Source organism: Peromyscus californicus, unplaced genomic scaffold (assembly GCF_007827085.1).
Source record: "Peromyscus californicus insignis strain IS unplaced genomic scaffold, ASM782708v3 Scaffold_10__1_contigs__length_136768540, whole genome shotgun sequence".
Classification (NCBI taxonomy): domain Eukaryota; kingdom Metazoa; phylum Chordata; class Mammalia; order Rodentia; family Cricetidae; genus Peromyscus; species Peromyscus californicus.
The window spans coordinates 119,905,824-119,919,757 of NW_026294391.1; the positions used below are offsets into that span (position 1 = coordinate 119,905,824).

The 13,934-nt window shown below is 35.5% G+C and overlaps 1 protein-coding gene across 9 annotated transcripts in view; it reads right to left on the reverse strand.

Moving 5' to 3' along the window:
- Atp11c (ATPase phospholipid transporting 11C) overlaps positions 1-13,934 on the reverse strand; it is a 187,813-nt gene that overhangs the window by 97,056 nt on the left and 76,823 nt on the right. For all 9 annotated transcript variants that reach the window (XM_052740008.1, XM_052740000.1, XM_052739975.1 and 6 more), the window contains exons 3-5: positions 5,402-5,491; positions 3,160-3,240; positions 892-999 (exon numbers count right to left, since the gene is read on the reverse strand). In XM_052740008.1, coding sequence (XP_052595968.1) covers positions 892-999; positions 3,160-3,240; positions 5,402-5,491 — 279 coding nt within the window. The remainder of the gene's footprint in view (positions 1-891; positions 1,000-3,159; positions 3,241-5,401; positions 5,492-13,934) is intronic.

Sequence of the window (13,934 nt, forward strand, 5' to 3'; positions counted from 1 at the left end):
AGTTCATTAAAATTATCATAAGACTAGCAATTCTCAACCCAGGCATATACTCAAAAGAACTGAAAACTGATAATTCAAACAAGTACTTGTCCTTGAATGTTCATGGCAGCAATATCTATAGCTGCCCCCAACAGAAACATTAGCTAGTAAATAAAGAAAACGTGGTACAAACATAGAATATGTTATTGTCTAACCATCAAAAGAAATGAATTATTGATACATGCTACAACACAAATGGATTTTTAAAATATTCTGAAAGATGGAAAACACAAAGTTCATGTAGTGGATTATTTCATTCATGTAAAATATTAAAACCGTAAATTCATTGAGAAAGGTTAGTGCTGACAGGGCTTGGGTAGAAGAAATAATATGTAATTAGTATGGAGTTTCCTTTTCTAGTAATGTAAATAGCTATGGTTATATAACATTAGTTATATAACACTGCAAATGCAAATAAATGATACTGATTTGTACAGTTTCTTTTTTTTTTGTTTTGTTTTGTTTTTTTGAGACAGGGTTTCTATGTAGCCCTGGCTGTCCTGGAACTTGCTCTGTAGACCAGACTGGCCTTGAACTCAGAGATCCGCCTGCCTTTGTCTCATGAGTGCTGAGATTAAAGGTGTGCACCTCTACCACACTGATTTGTATACTTTCAAGTGTACATTTTTATCATGCAAGACTGACTGCAGTTCTCTTGAGTGGGGGCCAGGGAAATGACTCAAAGCGTAAAAGTGCTTGCTACGTAAGCATGATGACTTGATTTTGAACCACAGAACTCATGTCAGAAGGAGGGAACCGACTCCAGAAATTGGGTCCTCTGAACTCCACACATATTCTGTGGCATATACACACACACACCATTAAGAGTAGCTTTAAAAAGTAAAACAGTACCTTGATTTTTTCACTTTCTTTTCTCACTCGTTCTGCATTTTCAATAATGTAAACAGTACTTTTGTTAACTTCATTATCAGCTCTGTGTCTAAGCCAATCTTCATATCCCTAAAGATAAGTAAAATTGTATTTATAACTTTATAATGTTAATTTCAACACAGAATGCCACAAATACAATGATGAACACATTATTAGAAAATTTGAAGCAATCTTTAAACATACTCCTTAGGCAAATAGCTTTATTGGATTATAAGGTTCCTTAATTCTTCAGATATATGTTAAAGATAAAACAGATATTAGAGACTTAACATTTTCATTGTGAAAAATTATGACTTATTCCTCTAATGAATGCCTATATTGTGTTTAAGTCTGAAGAATTAAGGAACATTATAATTGTTAGAATTCCTAGCCACTCCATGAGCTACATGGCCGCACATGCACTGTCCAGTAGCCAGGCAAGATGCTTAGTCATCCCAGGGCCTTACGTCCTATGTAATTCCTGTGTTGGGTGATCACGTAATCTATGCGCAGGTGTGGCGTAGCTACATAAGATATGCGCATGTGCGGGGCAATCTATGAAAGAGAGTCCCACTTATCCCTTTGCCCCTCTTCCTGAATGATCTTTCCATAGGCCTAAGCACCCCCTTCTGTTCCTTTCCCTTAATAAACTCTTATAGTGGGTTTTGTTGTACCTCGTGGCTTTTCTCACACAGTAAATAGCGCCACTTAATGAATAACATTGCGCAGCTTAATAAATAACAATAATTACTTCTACTTTGTTGGGAAGATTTGTTTTTATTTTATGTGTGTTGGCATTTTGCCTTCATGTATACCTGAGCACGATGCATGTGCAGTGCCTGGGGAGGTAAGAACAGGGTGTCGGATTCTCTGGAACTGGAGTAATAAATGGTTGTGTGCTGCTACATGGGTGCTGGGAATAGAACCTGGGTCCTCTGGAAGTGAAGCCAGTGCTCTTAAATACTGAATCATCTTTCCAGCATGTCTTTCTACTTTTAATTTGAAAAATAATTGTTCTGACATTTTATTATAAACTTAATCACTTAGAAATGGAATTCTTCTCATGCAGAAAGTAGGAAAATTTGAAACTGTTTTGCCAGAGAATTTACATTGTAGAGATAACAAAATTTTCCACTGACTTAATGATTACAGAAAATAGAAATTGGTATTTACTTTTAGAATTAAAAAATAATCAGAGAGATTTAATGGTTCATTTTCCTTTAGGCTTTTCATGTGGAATAGATTTAAGCTAAAAGAGCTAAGGACGCAGGATGTTCATTTGAACATGACCTCCTCTTTTTGTATCCAATGCTTATTTTCCCTCACTGTAATATCTGTGCCTTTTCAAATATAATCTGTTTGGAAAAAAAAATCTCTTGATCGCTTTTTCTCCCCTCTTCCCTTTGTTTCTCCTCATTCTTATTCTGTCCCTCTTTATGAAAACACTAGGCTATCATTTCATAGGGTACATTCTCTGATGCTGATGAAGAAAGGAAGGATACAGCATGAACTAGGACTGGGAGTAGAATGAATCAGTAAAGCCCTTTGAGAACCATGCATGGTATTTTTAGAACTAAAAATTTATGATATTAAGGAAAATAATCTAGATAGCCAAAGGGAAAGAACATTCCAATTCTTTATTTAGCAATGAAATACATGATAAAACTATTTGTAAAACTCCTGGTAGGCAAAAGAGAAGATCAGATAACCCTAGGAGGAAAGGTAACCTTGTTCCTTCAATCTACGTTTCCTTAAGGTACTTTCAAAAAGCATGTTGATAGGTACTATCTAAAAATATGTTTGCAAATAAGCAGATCCTGGTCTGTTCCTATACAGTTAACCCACCTCTTACTTAAAGTTTTCTGTTTAAATTTTCAATTTCATTTGGACAATTTTAAAGGTACTAACACTTAAAATGTTCAAAATACTTCAAAGACAATCACATCATACCATCTCTGAGAGGAAAGATAAAACTCTCCCCTACCCAACACCCACCTCAACAGTATTACTGATGATAATGAAATTCAAGTATTTGTGCTCTTAAGTTCTATGCTGTAGGAAACAATAACTAAAATTCATTGGAATGTGAAATTTTAAGACATAACATGTTAGAATAATTAATGAACAGTAAAAACCCACTTCCCATTTCCATACTGAGCTGAACTTTCTACTTGTACTTTCTATTATGTTTATTCCATATATATACTGAGGAGCATTAAAGGACAGGCATAGTTTAAGTAAGAAATTTACCTGCTTGATTGCGGTAACAGTTATAACAAAGAAAAGTGGAAGTCCACTAGTAACTGGGCTGGTTGGTGTGTCTACTGTGACCTACGTAAAGAAATTAAATTGAAAATAAAATTAGCTATTAACTCATATGTAGCATTTACATGTTGCAAATATTTCAAAATACATTCCATTAGTGAGATGAATACTAACTTTAATTATAACAAAAACAATCTATAACAGTTAATTTAAGAAAATTCAGCACTAGCTTTTATCTAGATTAGAAGACCTCCTTTACTGAAATATGCACATTGGTTTATGAGCTAATGGCTGAAAAGCATTCATTGTGCCAGCCCCTGTACTGTTACCACCCAGCTGCTAGAAATAGTGCTTAAAGAGGATGGAGAGGTCTTTGTCTTCACATAGCTGAAAGTTTATAAGGAAAATAAGACATTATAAAGCCTGAGATCTATGGGGTAGTTAGGCGTTAACTATCTCAAAGAGGTTTTCAGGTACAATGGACAATATATAGAGTCTCTCTTCTAAAAAGGGAAAGTGAAATGTGTACAAGGAAATAAAATAAAACAAAACAAAACAAAAATAAGTGCCAAAAAAGTGTGGTGTGAGATAGTGTTGGAGAGGCAGGCATGAGTCAAACTGTGCAGGGAAAACTGTTGACTTTTGATTATTCATTCCACAGTGGGGAATCTTTCAGGAGTTTATACAGGGAAAAGTAACATGAAAATTTATTCTCAATGCTTTGTGAAAGACAGACTGGAAGAGAGTAGGAGTGACAGGAGTCTACTTGGGAGGCTATTGCTGGGATCCAAGTAAAAGATGATGGCTTGGATTAGGGTAGAAGTAAGAGATGTGGAAAGAGGCACTGAAGATATTCAGTAAGAAAAATTGGCAGAAATGGTAAGTAATGAGCTATAACTATTGATTGCAGATATCTTGCAAGTGTTTGATTAACACGCCTGGGAGAATGTTGCTGTTATTCACCAAAATAAGAAACATGGAAGGAGAACTAGATTTTTTTTGGGGGGGCATGGTTACAATTTGTCTTCAAATCTCACTATCATCTCCAGCCTCCAGCCAGACCTATTCTACCCGACACAAAGAAGTGTACACATAAGACTTATAGACTTTTACAAGGTATATGCTTTTATGCAACCTCTTCTCTATTCCTGAGATGCTGGTGTAGCATTCTCTGCCATGGAAACTTCTTCTAACCCTTCAAAGATCAGTTGAGATATCATGTACTTTTGAAGCCCTTTCAATCTGTTGAGTTAAGTCAATACATGACTTTTCACAACTTTAATATAAATTCCTTAAGGGTAGAGAAAATCAGTATTTTTATCATCATATTTTGTTTTGGATACTACTGTACAACACACTGTAGGTGGTCAGCATATATTTGCTTAAATAAACTTAATTAAATGCACTCTTTAATAATGATTCTTGCAAGCAGAATCAATCTCATGTCTCTAAAAAAGAAAAAAAAAACAGTTTCCTAGAATCAATGGGGAAAAGCCTAGGCATGGTGGCACATATCTATAATTCCCATATTTGGGAAGCTGAGATAGGAACTGTATACTGGCTGGTTCTGTCAACTTGACACAAGCTAGAGTCATCAGAGAGGAGAGAGCCTCAGTTGAGAAAATGCCTCCAGAAGATGCAGCTGTAGGGCATTTTCTTAATTAGTGATCAATGGGGGAGGGCCCAGTCCATTGTGGGTGGTGCCATCCCTGGACTTGTGGTTCTGGGTTCTATAAGAAAGAAGGCTGAGCAAGTCAGAGGAAGCAAGCCAGTAATTAGCTCTCCTCCATAGCCTCTGCATCAGTTCCTGCCTCCAGGATCCTGTCCGGCTTGAGTTCCTATCCTGACTTCCTTCAATATGAACAGTGATATGGAAATATAAGATGAATAAACTCTTTCCTCCCCCACCACAAAAAATCCCTGGTGTTTAACAAAGTAAAATTGTTAAACTATTTTCAATTTTGATATATATCAAATCAAAGTTGTTATACAATATACATTTAAGATAAAGATACAAAATCTATGAAAAATTAAACAGTAAAATAAAATCTCATTTCTAATACAACTTTAGAAACTTATAACATCACATAATTCTTGAAGTGAAATTATATTTCTACTTAAAAAATAATAACCAAATATTTTTAAGTCACAGGACAACTTAAAATTGTAAATTGTTTGATACAACCAAATTTCTCAATGTTGAAGTGGCAGTTCATGGAGTTCTTACCTGTACAAGGAAAATGATGAGAAAATAAAAATTCGCAATTCTTCTAAACTGTTCAAACAAATTCTTTGGGAGGAAATTCCAAAGTGTATACTATAAAAGAGGTTGAACCAAAAGTATTATTGGAAAAGAAACTTAAAAAGTCTTATTATCATATGAAGTATTTATTATAGCAAACAACTGAAAACTCATACCACATGTTACATCAGCATATATTTAGAGGTACAGAATACATTGGTTTTTTTCAGAAATAAAGCTTCACTGAAAATTTCATTTGCCATCTAAGTACTGCATTTTTTTTATTTCTCAAACCCAATCTAAAACAGATTCCTTGCTATATGCTCTCATATCATATTACATGTACTTTGACAGCATTCATTACCATAAAACATTAAATATTAGCTTTTTGTAAACACTGTAAAACTTTTGTTTGCTATTAATGAGTTCCAGTCATTTTTATCTCTCCCATTTTGTAAAACCTTTATGCAAATGTTTTTAATCTCCCAACCTGACTGAATAAAACTTTTGTTTGCTGAGTTGCAACTCATTTAATTAAACTTCATTTACAATCCATTCACAAAAGATTATGAGGTCAGACCCCAACCAACGGGAAAAACACAGTCACCATTTGCATTAGAATAAAAACCAAGTGAACTTGCTGTCCTGGTGTGCCTGTTCTTCCATTTTGTGAGTAGCTCATTTTTCTGATCAAAATTAGTTTTACTTTGTCAAGACACTTTAATTGGAGTGATGATCTCTTTTTTTAAGACCCTGAACTTATTTTTAACCATTACTGTAAGTTGTAAATGTGTGTATGTTTTCAATAAGGTTTTTCCCTCAATAGGCAATGACTTCCATAGAAATACATCATTCAGTTGTCTTCCCTAATGTTCCTTCTAGCAATTCCTGGTATAGATAAAAGTTATTTGGATGAATGAATGAGCACATGAGTTCTCTTGGCTTGGGCTGATCACTTGAGTTCAGATCATTGTCAGAGATAAAATTTTGTCTCTATCAGTACTGCCTATCTTCATGACTGCTGAGAACGTGCACAATCTGAGTGCATACACAACATGTAATTTCTTATTAATGCCTTAAGCTCAATGACTGGGCCATTTAAAAATCAACAGAAGTAAGACATATCATAATACAGAAGACTTGAAACCAGAATGAAAAAAAATTCCTTTTAAGGTAAAAGGCTAAATTTATACTTGGAAAGTCTCTATTCCAATCATTTGCATATCATGATATCCACTGATAAAGCAACTGGAAAGCCAAAGTCCCAGAGCATGACAGAATATATGAGAATTTACTAATAGCTTTAAAGCTTTTGAAATTTACTTTAAAGAATTTTATGTATTTATTTTGTGGATAAGAGGGGATGAATGCACTATGGTGTGCATATGGAGGTCAGATGATAATATTGTGGCATGATCTCTCTCCTTCCAAATCTTTATGTGGGTCTAAGGTATCAAGCTCTGGTTGCCAGACTTAATGGCAAGCTCCTTTTACTACCTGAGCCATCTTGTTGGCCCCTAACACCTCTTTTAAACAAGGCTTAGGAGCTCTCGAAGTTCAGAGAATCTCAAGAGAGAGAGGACAAAAGGAGGTAAACCGCTACAGTAGGACTGTACTGGACAGGTTTGGGGTTTTTTTGTTGTTTTGTTTTTGGTCAACTTGACACAAGCAAGAGTCACCTGTCAAGAAGGAATCACAATTGAGAAAATGCCCCCATCAGAATGACCTTCAAGCAAGCCTATGGGTAGTGCCATCCCAGGACAGGTGGTCCTGGGGTGTATAAGAAAGCAAACTGAGCAAGCCAGGAGGGACAAGCCAGGAAGCAGCGTTCTTCTGAGGTCTTCAATTCCTGCCTCCAGTTTCTGTCCTGATTGCCCTTCATGATGATAAACTATAAGGTAAAGTAAATACTTTGCCTCCTAAAGTTGCTTTGGTCATGGTGTTTTATCACAGTAATAGAAAGCAAACTAAGAAAATAATCAACAGCCAACTGAAGAATAATTCTGAGGTCCAAAAGAGGTACCTCAGAGAGGACCAGGGTTAAGAGCACCTGTTCTTGTAGAAGAACAGGGTTCAGTTCCCAGCACACACAAAATGGCTCACATCCATCTGATGTCCTCCTCTAACAATCAGAGGGCACCAAGCATGCATGTAGTACGTACACACACACACACACACACACACACACACACACACACACACACACACACACACACACAATGGCACACATGCACACAGTCAAAACACTCATAATTAAAAAAGTAAACGAAATGCCAGGGACACTTTTAAGCCCAGCACTGAGGGACAGAGGCAGCCAGTTCTCTATGAATTTCAGGTCTGCCTGGGCTACATAAGGAAACTGCCACAAACCAACCAACCAACCAACCAACCAACCAACCAACCAACCAACCAACCAACAAAATTAAGTGCTGACTGAGCATGGATGTGTATTATTTGGGAGAGACTCCACATTTTTCATGATATTCTCAAATTTGCTTGTGATAAAAAATGGTAAGCATTCAAAACCAGTGATACAGTCACTTTGAAACCAATATAATCCAAAACCAGCATTTAACTGCCCCCATCAATTTGAAGTAAATAAATAAAATTTAAACTCTAATAAACTGCTAATAACTGAACTTCTGGGACACTGACCTTTTGCTTTCTAACTAAACATTTTTTTTTAAAGTTAAACAGGTAAGCATTAAGGCCACTTAAACGTCCTTATTGGGGTAATAATAACAGTTCAAAGGGAATATTTTTTAAATCTAGTCCTATTAGGCTACTGCTGTTATTTTGCAATGCTTAGGATTTAAATAGGGCTTTATATAGCTACACCACTGAAGTACATGTCCCACTTAACCAGATTAACTTTTTCCTTAAGAACTTTGGTTAGTCCTTTCATTGGAAACTATTGCTCTTCTTTCCTTCATCAGGGCATGAGCTAAGATCTCAGGGTGTTGTAACCTCCCTTACCATAATAAGTTCTTGTCATGGTGTTTGGCAAGAAACACAAGGATGTTTGTTTCAAGCAGGGTCTCATACTATATACAGCTCAGGCTAACCTCAAAGTTAGAGCAATCCTCCTGCTTTGGCCTACCAATTCCTAGGACTACACTTGTTAAGCCACCACTGAGACTTTTACATCAAGAAATCATGAGTAAAATTTGTACATTGGCCATTTAAATCACTGATTTAATTAAAAGGCAAATTAAGATACAATCATCTATTCTATATACTAAAACCAATATTTTAGCACAGATTAAGAGAATTCTTTTTAATGAGCTTTCTAATTAGAAGCAAAATGGAACTATAGACATATACATGAAGTTATTAAAATTTAATTGTTTATCTAAAAACTGAACTCTCAGACTTGGCCTGTTGTTACAAACCAAAACAGTGCCAATCACAGGACAAAAGTATAAATAATAGTTGTTTTAAATACAGTGATGAAAATCGATTTTCTGTCCCAAGTTCTTGCCCAGAGGAGTAAATGAATCCTTATACTATTTTTAGAAATAATTTACTTATATTTTACGTATATAAGTGTTTTTGCCTGTTTGTATGTCTATGCACCATATGTGTGTCTGGTGCCCATGGAGGCCAGAAGAGGCCTTTGAAGCCCCTGGAACTGGAGTTACAGAAAGGTGTGAGCCTCCATGTCAGTGCTAGGAAGATCAAGTGCTCTTAACTGATGAGCTCTCTCCAACTCCCTTTATACTATTTTAGTATGGAACAATAAAATTAAATGTTAGTCCAAATACTTAAAAACATGTTTAACTGTTTCTACACAAAAATACCAGCATTGCAAGTTTTGTTTTGTTTTTTGATACAGGGTTTCTCTGTATAGCCCTGGCTATCCTGGAACTCGCTCTGTAGGCCAGGCTGGCCTTGAACTCACAGAGATCTGCTTGCCTCAGCCTCCTGAGTGCTGGGATACAAGGCACGTACCACCACTACTGGGCTAAAATCCCTCACAGGTGTACCCAGCCACTTAGGTTTTAATTTGTTTGTATTTAATTTTTTTACATTTATTTAGGTATGTATTTTATGTATATGGGTGTTTTTATCTGCGTGTATGCACACCAGAAGAGGGCATTGGATCCCATGGAACTACAGTCAGATACTACAGTGAGCTGCTATTCAGGTGCTTGGAATTAAATTCAGGACATCTTGAAGAGAATCCAGAGCTCTTAACTGCTGAGTCATCTCTCCAGACCTGCAAGTATTTTTTATAGAGGGTATTTTTCACTTATTTTGTAGTTGGTACATACACATGGTTTCTAAAACTGATACTATATGAAAAAGTTGTGTTACTGCCTCAAATATTTACTATCTAAAATAATATAAAACCAATTTTTTCTATCAAATAAATCTGCAAATGTATGAAGTAGGGAAGCTGAAATGAGTATGAACTAAGAGACTGAAGGCTGTGAGCTTTACTTGATTTGGGCCTAGAGTATGGATATGCATAGCTTAGTGATAAGAGTGACTACCCAGCATGCATGTGCTTCTATGCTTGATCCCAAGCATCAGAGATGAGAGGGGAAAAAAACTGTTTTTATTTGAAGTTCCCCAAACTTTTCTCTTAGCATTAAGAATGCTGAGGATAAAGCTCTAAGTAATGTGTTCTAATGTTTCTGTATAGGACCAGCAAAAGGGAAATAAAGTTGGACGTGGTGGCACATGCCAGTAATCTTAACTCAGGAAGGTGAGGTAGGAGGATTGCCAGGAGTTCAAGGACAGCCTGGACTACATAGGCAAGCCAATCTGGGCAAAATAACAAAATCTTGTCAAAAGCAAACAAACAACAAAAAGGAACAGGGACACAGGTAAAGATGAAATAGTAACTATTTAAAAAGTAACTGATAAAGTTACCAGCAAACTGAACTGCACAAAGAAAACAACCTTCTGTAACTACTAGAGCCATCTGGACGCAATAGAATAAAAAAGCAAGATTAATTATCAGGAAGTATCTGTACTGGTAACTGTTCACTTTGCTAAATTACTATATCCAAGTTACTATCAATTTTCTTTTATGTTGGCATTAAATGGAATTTTAAGCTTTGCAGTCTACCTTCATTTTCACTACTAACAATGCCACACAGAACTTTCATTTTTCACACTGTTCTATCCACTGTAAATTCCAATTTCTGACTAAAACTGAATCAGAATTAGTAAAATTTAAAGGTTATTTTTAGTGCATTAGACAAAACTGAGAGAAAGACGTCCTTTCAGTTTTAATAAACTGCACTATCGATGACTCTGTTTTTTTTAATCATTTATTTGTTTGTTGTATGTTTATGCAAGAACACACATATGTGTGCCACAGTGTGCATGTAGAGGTCAGGGGACAACTGATGAAAGTCAGTAATCTTCTTACTCCATGTAGGTCCCAAGGATTGAACCCAGGTGTGGTGGTAGGCACCTTACCCACGGAGCCAATTTACAGGTCTCAATTCAGTTTTTTGAATTAGGGAAAATGACCTAAAATTCTGATCCAAGACAAGTTTAACTTTCTAAATGAATTATGGATAGCTCAATGATTATTTCACTGAAGGCACACTGAAGTTCAGAATTTGTAAAACAAAACAAAACAAAACCAACCAACCAAACAAACAAACAAACAAAAACAAAAACCAAAACCAAAGTAAAAAAAAAAAAAACAAAAAACTAAAGAACTTAAGAACAATAGCAGTGTAATTAATGTTCCTTTTGCCAAGGAAGGGAATTTCCAATTTTGTGGCAGCTACAAAATTCTGGCGATAACCAAAAGTCTCCACAGAGAACTTTAAATTAGTAACGCCTCAAGAGACATTTTTTTTCCTAAGGAAGTATTTGTGTTCCCAGAAGAAAAAGAGACACTAATTTTAAAAGTACATAAAATTTAAAGGTCAAAGTGTTTCTTCAGTGCTCCCTGTATTAACAACATTCATTCCCTGTTACACTGACTTTACAGGGGGTTATTTGTAAAGAAAGAAAAAAAAACACCAAAAAAACCCCCAAGAGTTATTTTTATGACAAAGTAGAGAAAGGAAAATAACACTTGCTACTGTTGAAGCTGGAAGACAGCAAGACATGTTCTATAAACTGTATATTTCTTCTATTAAAAGAGTATGATACAAATATATGGAACCAAAAGGTAATGTGAGGAAGATAAGGTCCAATTATAAAACTGTTGGTTTCTCCAGAGTAGATCCAAAGGCCCTCTACTAAAAAGGATCCTCTCTATACATTCAAATCACAAGAGTCCAAGAAAATCAATAGTAATGCACTGGAATAATCACAGAAAGATAGCATTTACTAGGCATTAACACATTCCAAACACAGTAGTAATGCTTTATGTATATCACTTTATTTTTATCCTCACTACAACCTCATGAAATGAACAATTCAATATACCTATTTTATAGATAAGAGATTTTTTTCTTCTTTTTTTCTTTCCTTTTCTTTTCTTTTTTTTTTTTCTCGAGACAGAGTTTCTCTGTGTAGCTTTGGAGCCTGTCCTGGAACTCGCTCTGTAGACCAGGCTGCATAAGAGAATTAAGGTTCAAGTTTTAACTTCATACTCAAGTCTTTGAAGCTGGTAGTGCAGCACACCTTTAATCCCAGCACTTGGGAGGCAGAGGCAGGCATATCTCTGTGAGTGTGAGGCCAGTCTAGGTCTACAGAGTGTGTGAGTTCCAGGATAGCCAGGGATACACATTGAGACCTTGTCTCAAAAACAAAGACAAAACAAAACAAAAAACCCACAAGTCTTCTGTCCCCAGGGATGAGACTTCATCACCAAAAACTTGTGCACTATTATCACTCATTATACTAAGGTTATGGTATTAACATTTCTTTCTAAACCTGGTAATATTAGCACTTCAGAGGTGGTGGCAAAAAAAAATGTGTGTTTGAGGCGAGCCTGAGTTATATAGCTGGTACAAGGTCAGCCTGGGTTACATATCAAGATTCTGTCTCAATAAAAACAAACAATAAAAACATTTTCTTCTTTTTCTGAAATTACTGTATTGCCAATTCCTCTTTGTTTGGCTCAACAGTTGTTTTATTAAAAAGCAAATCAGTTAATTAGATAAACTATAAACATGATATTCAGAGAAGGGGGCACAGAGGTATCTTAGTCTTTATCTGTACAAAAATGTTCACTTTTGTATCATGGTTTTGTTTAGGAACAGAATTTTAGTTGTCTCATGTGCAGTTTGAAAAATAAAAACAAAAACATGGTATTGCATTGTTTTCAATGCAAATAAAACTGGAAGCTACATAAAATATGGAGAAGCATTCCATCAAATACATAAAGATTGAGAACAAAAGTGAAACAAAACAATTATCATTAATTTAATGAAAAGTCACCATCAGCATATCACTTTATCGTCTTCCATATTTGACATTATAGAAAATCGTAATTCTTTCATTTTGATGTGGAAAGAGAAAAAATGAGGAAGGTGTACAAATAGTATTATGTGAAAAGGGCTCTTTTCTTCAAAGTTACTGGGCCTTATACAGAAGTTTTGTTTCTGGCTTTTTCACTAAGTGCTTGCTTATCATGATGGGAACTTTCTCCGGGTTTAGTTTCTCTAAGTCAACAAGATAAACCTCATAGGACCTTTTAATTCCACGAATCTATGATTATGAGCCAAAGGTCTATAAGTGATTGCTTAGTTGGGTAACACAGTTAAAAATCTGTAGAGCAAGTACAATTTACTATCCCAGATACAAGTATATGAGCCCTTGACTGAGGATAAAATTTCTGTGACAAGGCTTAAGAGTAAAAGAAAATCAACATTTTATCTGATATATCACAGTGTTCTACATGCCTATATACATACCTGTTCAGTGGGCTACTTAGTTGTCACATTTATATTTTACATATTAATGTTTTCTTTTTTTGTAGAGACAATGTCTCATACAATACAATCTTGGCTGTCCTGGAACTCACAGAGATCTGTCTGCTTCTGCCTATATTTTACATACTAATCTTTGAACTAAAAACAATCTCCATTATGCCATTACCTAAAGGAGAAACCAAAGGAATTTTTGAATACCAAAATGTGGTGTATTATTAAAGGAAGGACATGATTTTGTGTTTCGGGTCCTAACTGACTGCAAGTGTACACTGAGTTAAATGTCACCAATGTTTTAGCTCTCCCTTGCCAGGCTGCATTTGGAAATCAAGAACATTATCAAAATATGTTCTATGTTATAAGAGATGATAGTAAACCAGCCATCTACTACCTAGCACCTTGCCTGGTCTGCCAGTAACAAAGACCAGTAAATTAATATTAGCAGAGTGATGACTACTAGGTACTAAGAGCTGTAAAAAGTGCTTTCACATATGAAGTATTAGCCATTTCATAAACTGTATTGATTAATTTGTCAAAGGTGATATAGCTAGCAAATAGTTTATCAAGATTTAAATGCAGGTGTTCAAACTTGCAGGCCACTGCTCTTAGCTTATACCACGCTGAAGTAAGATCATTATTCAAAAAGTGATGGCTACTGTGATTAAACT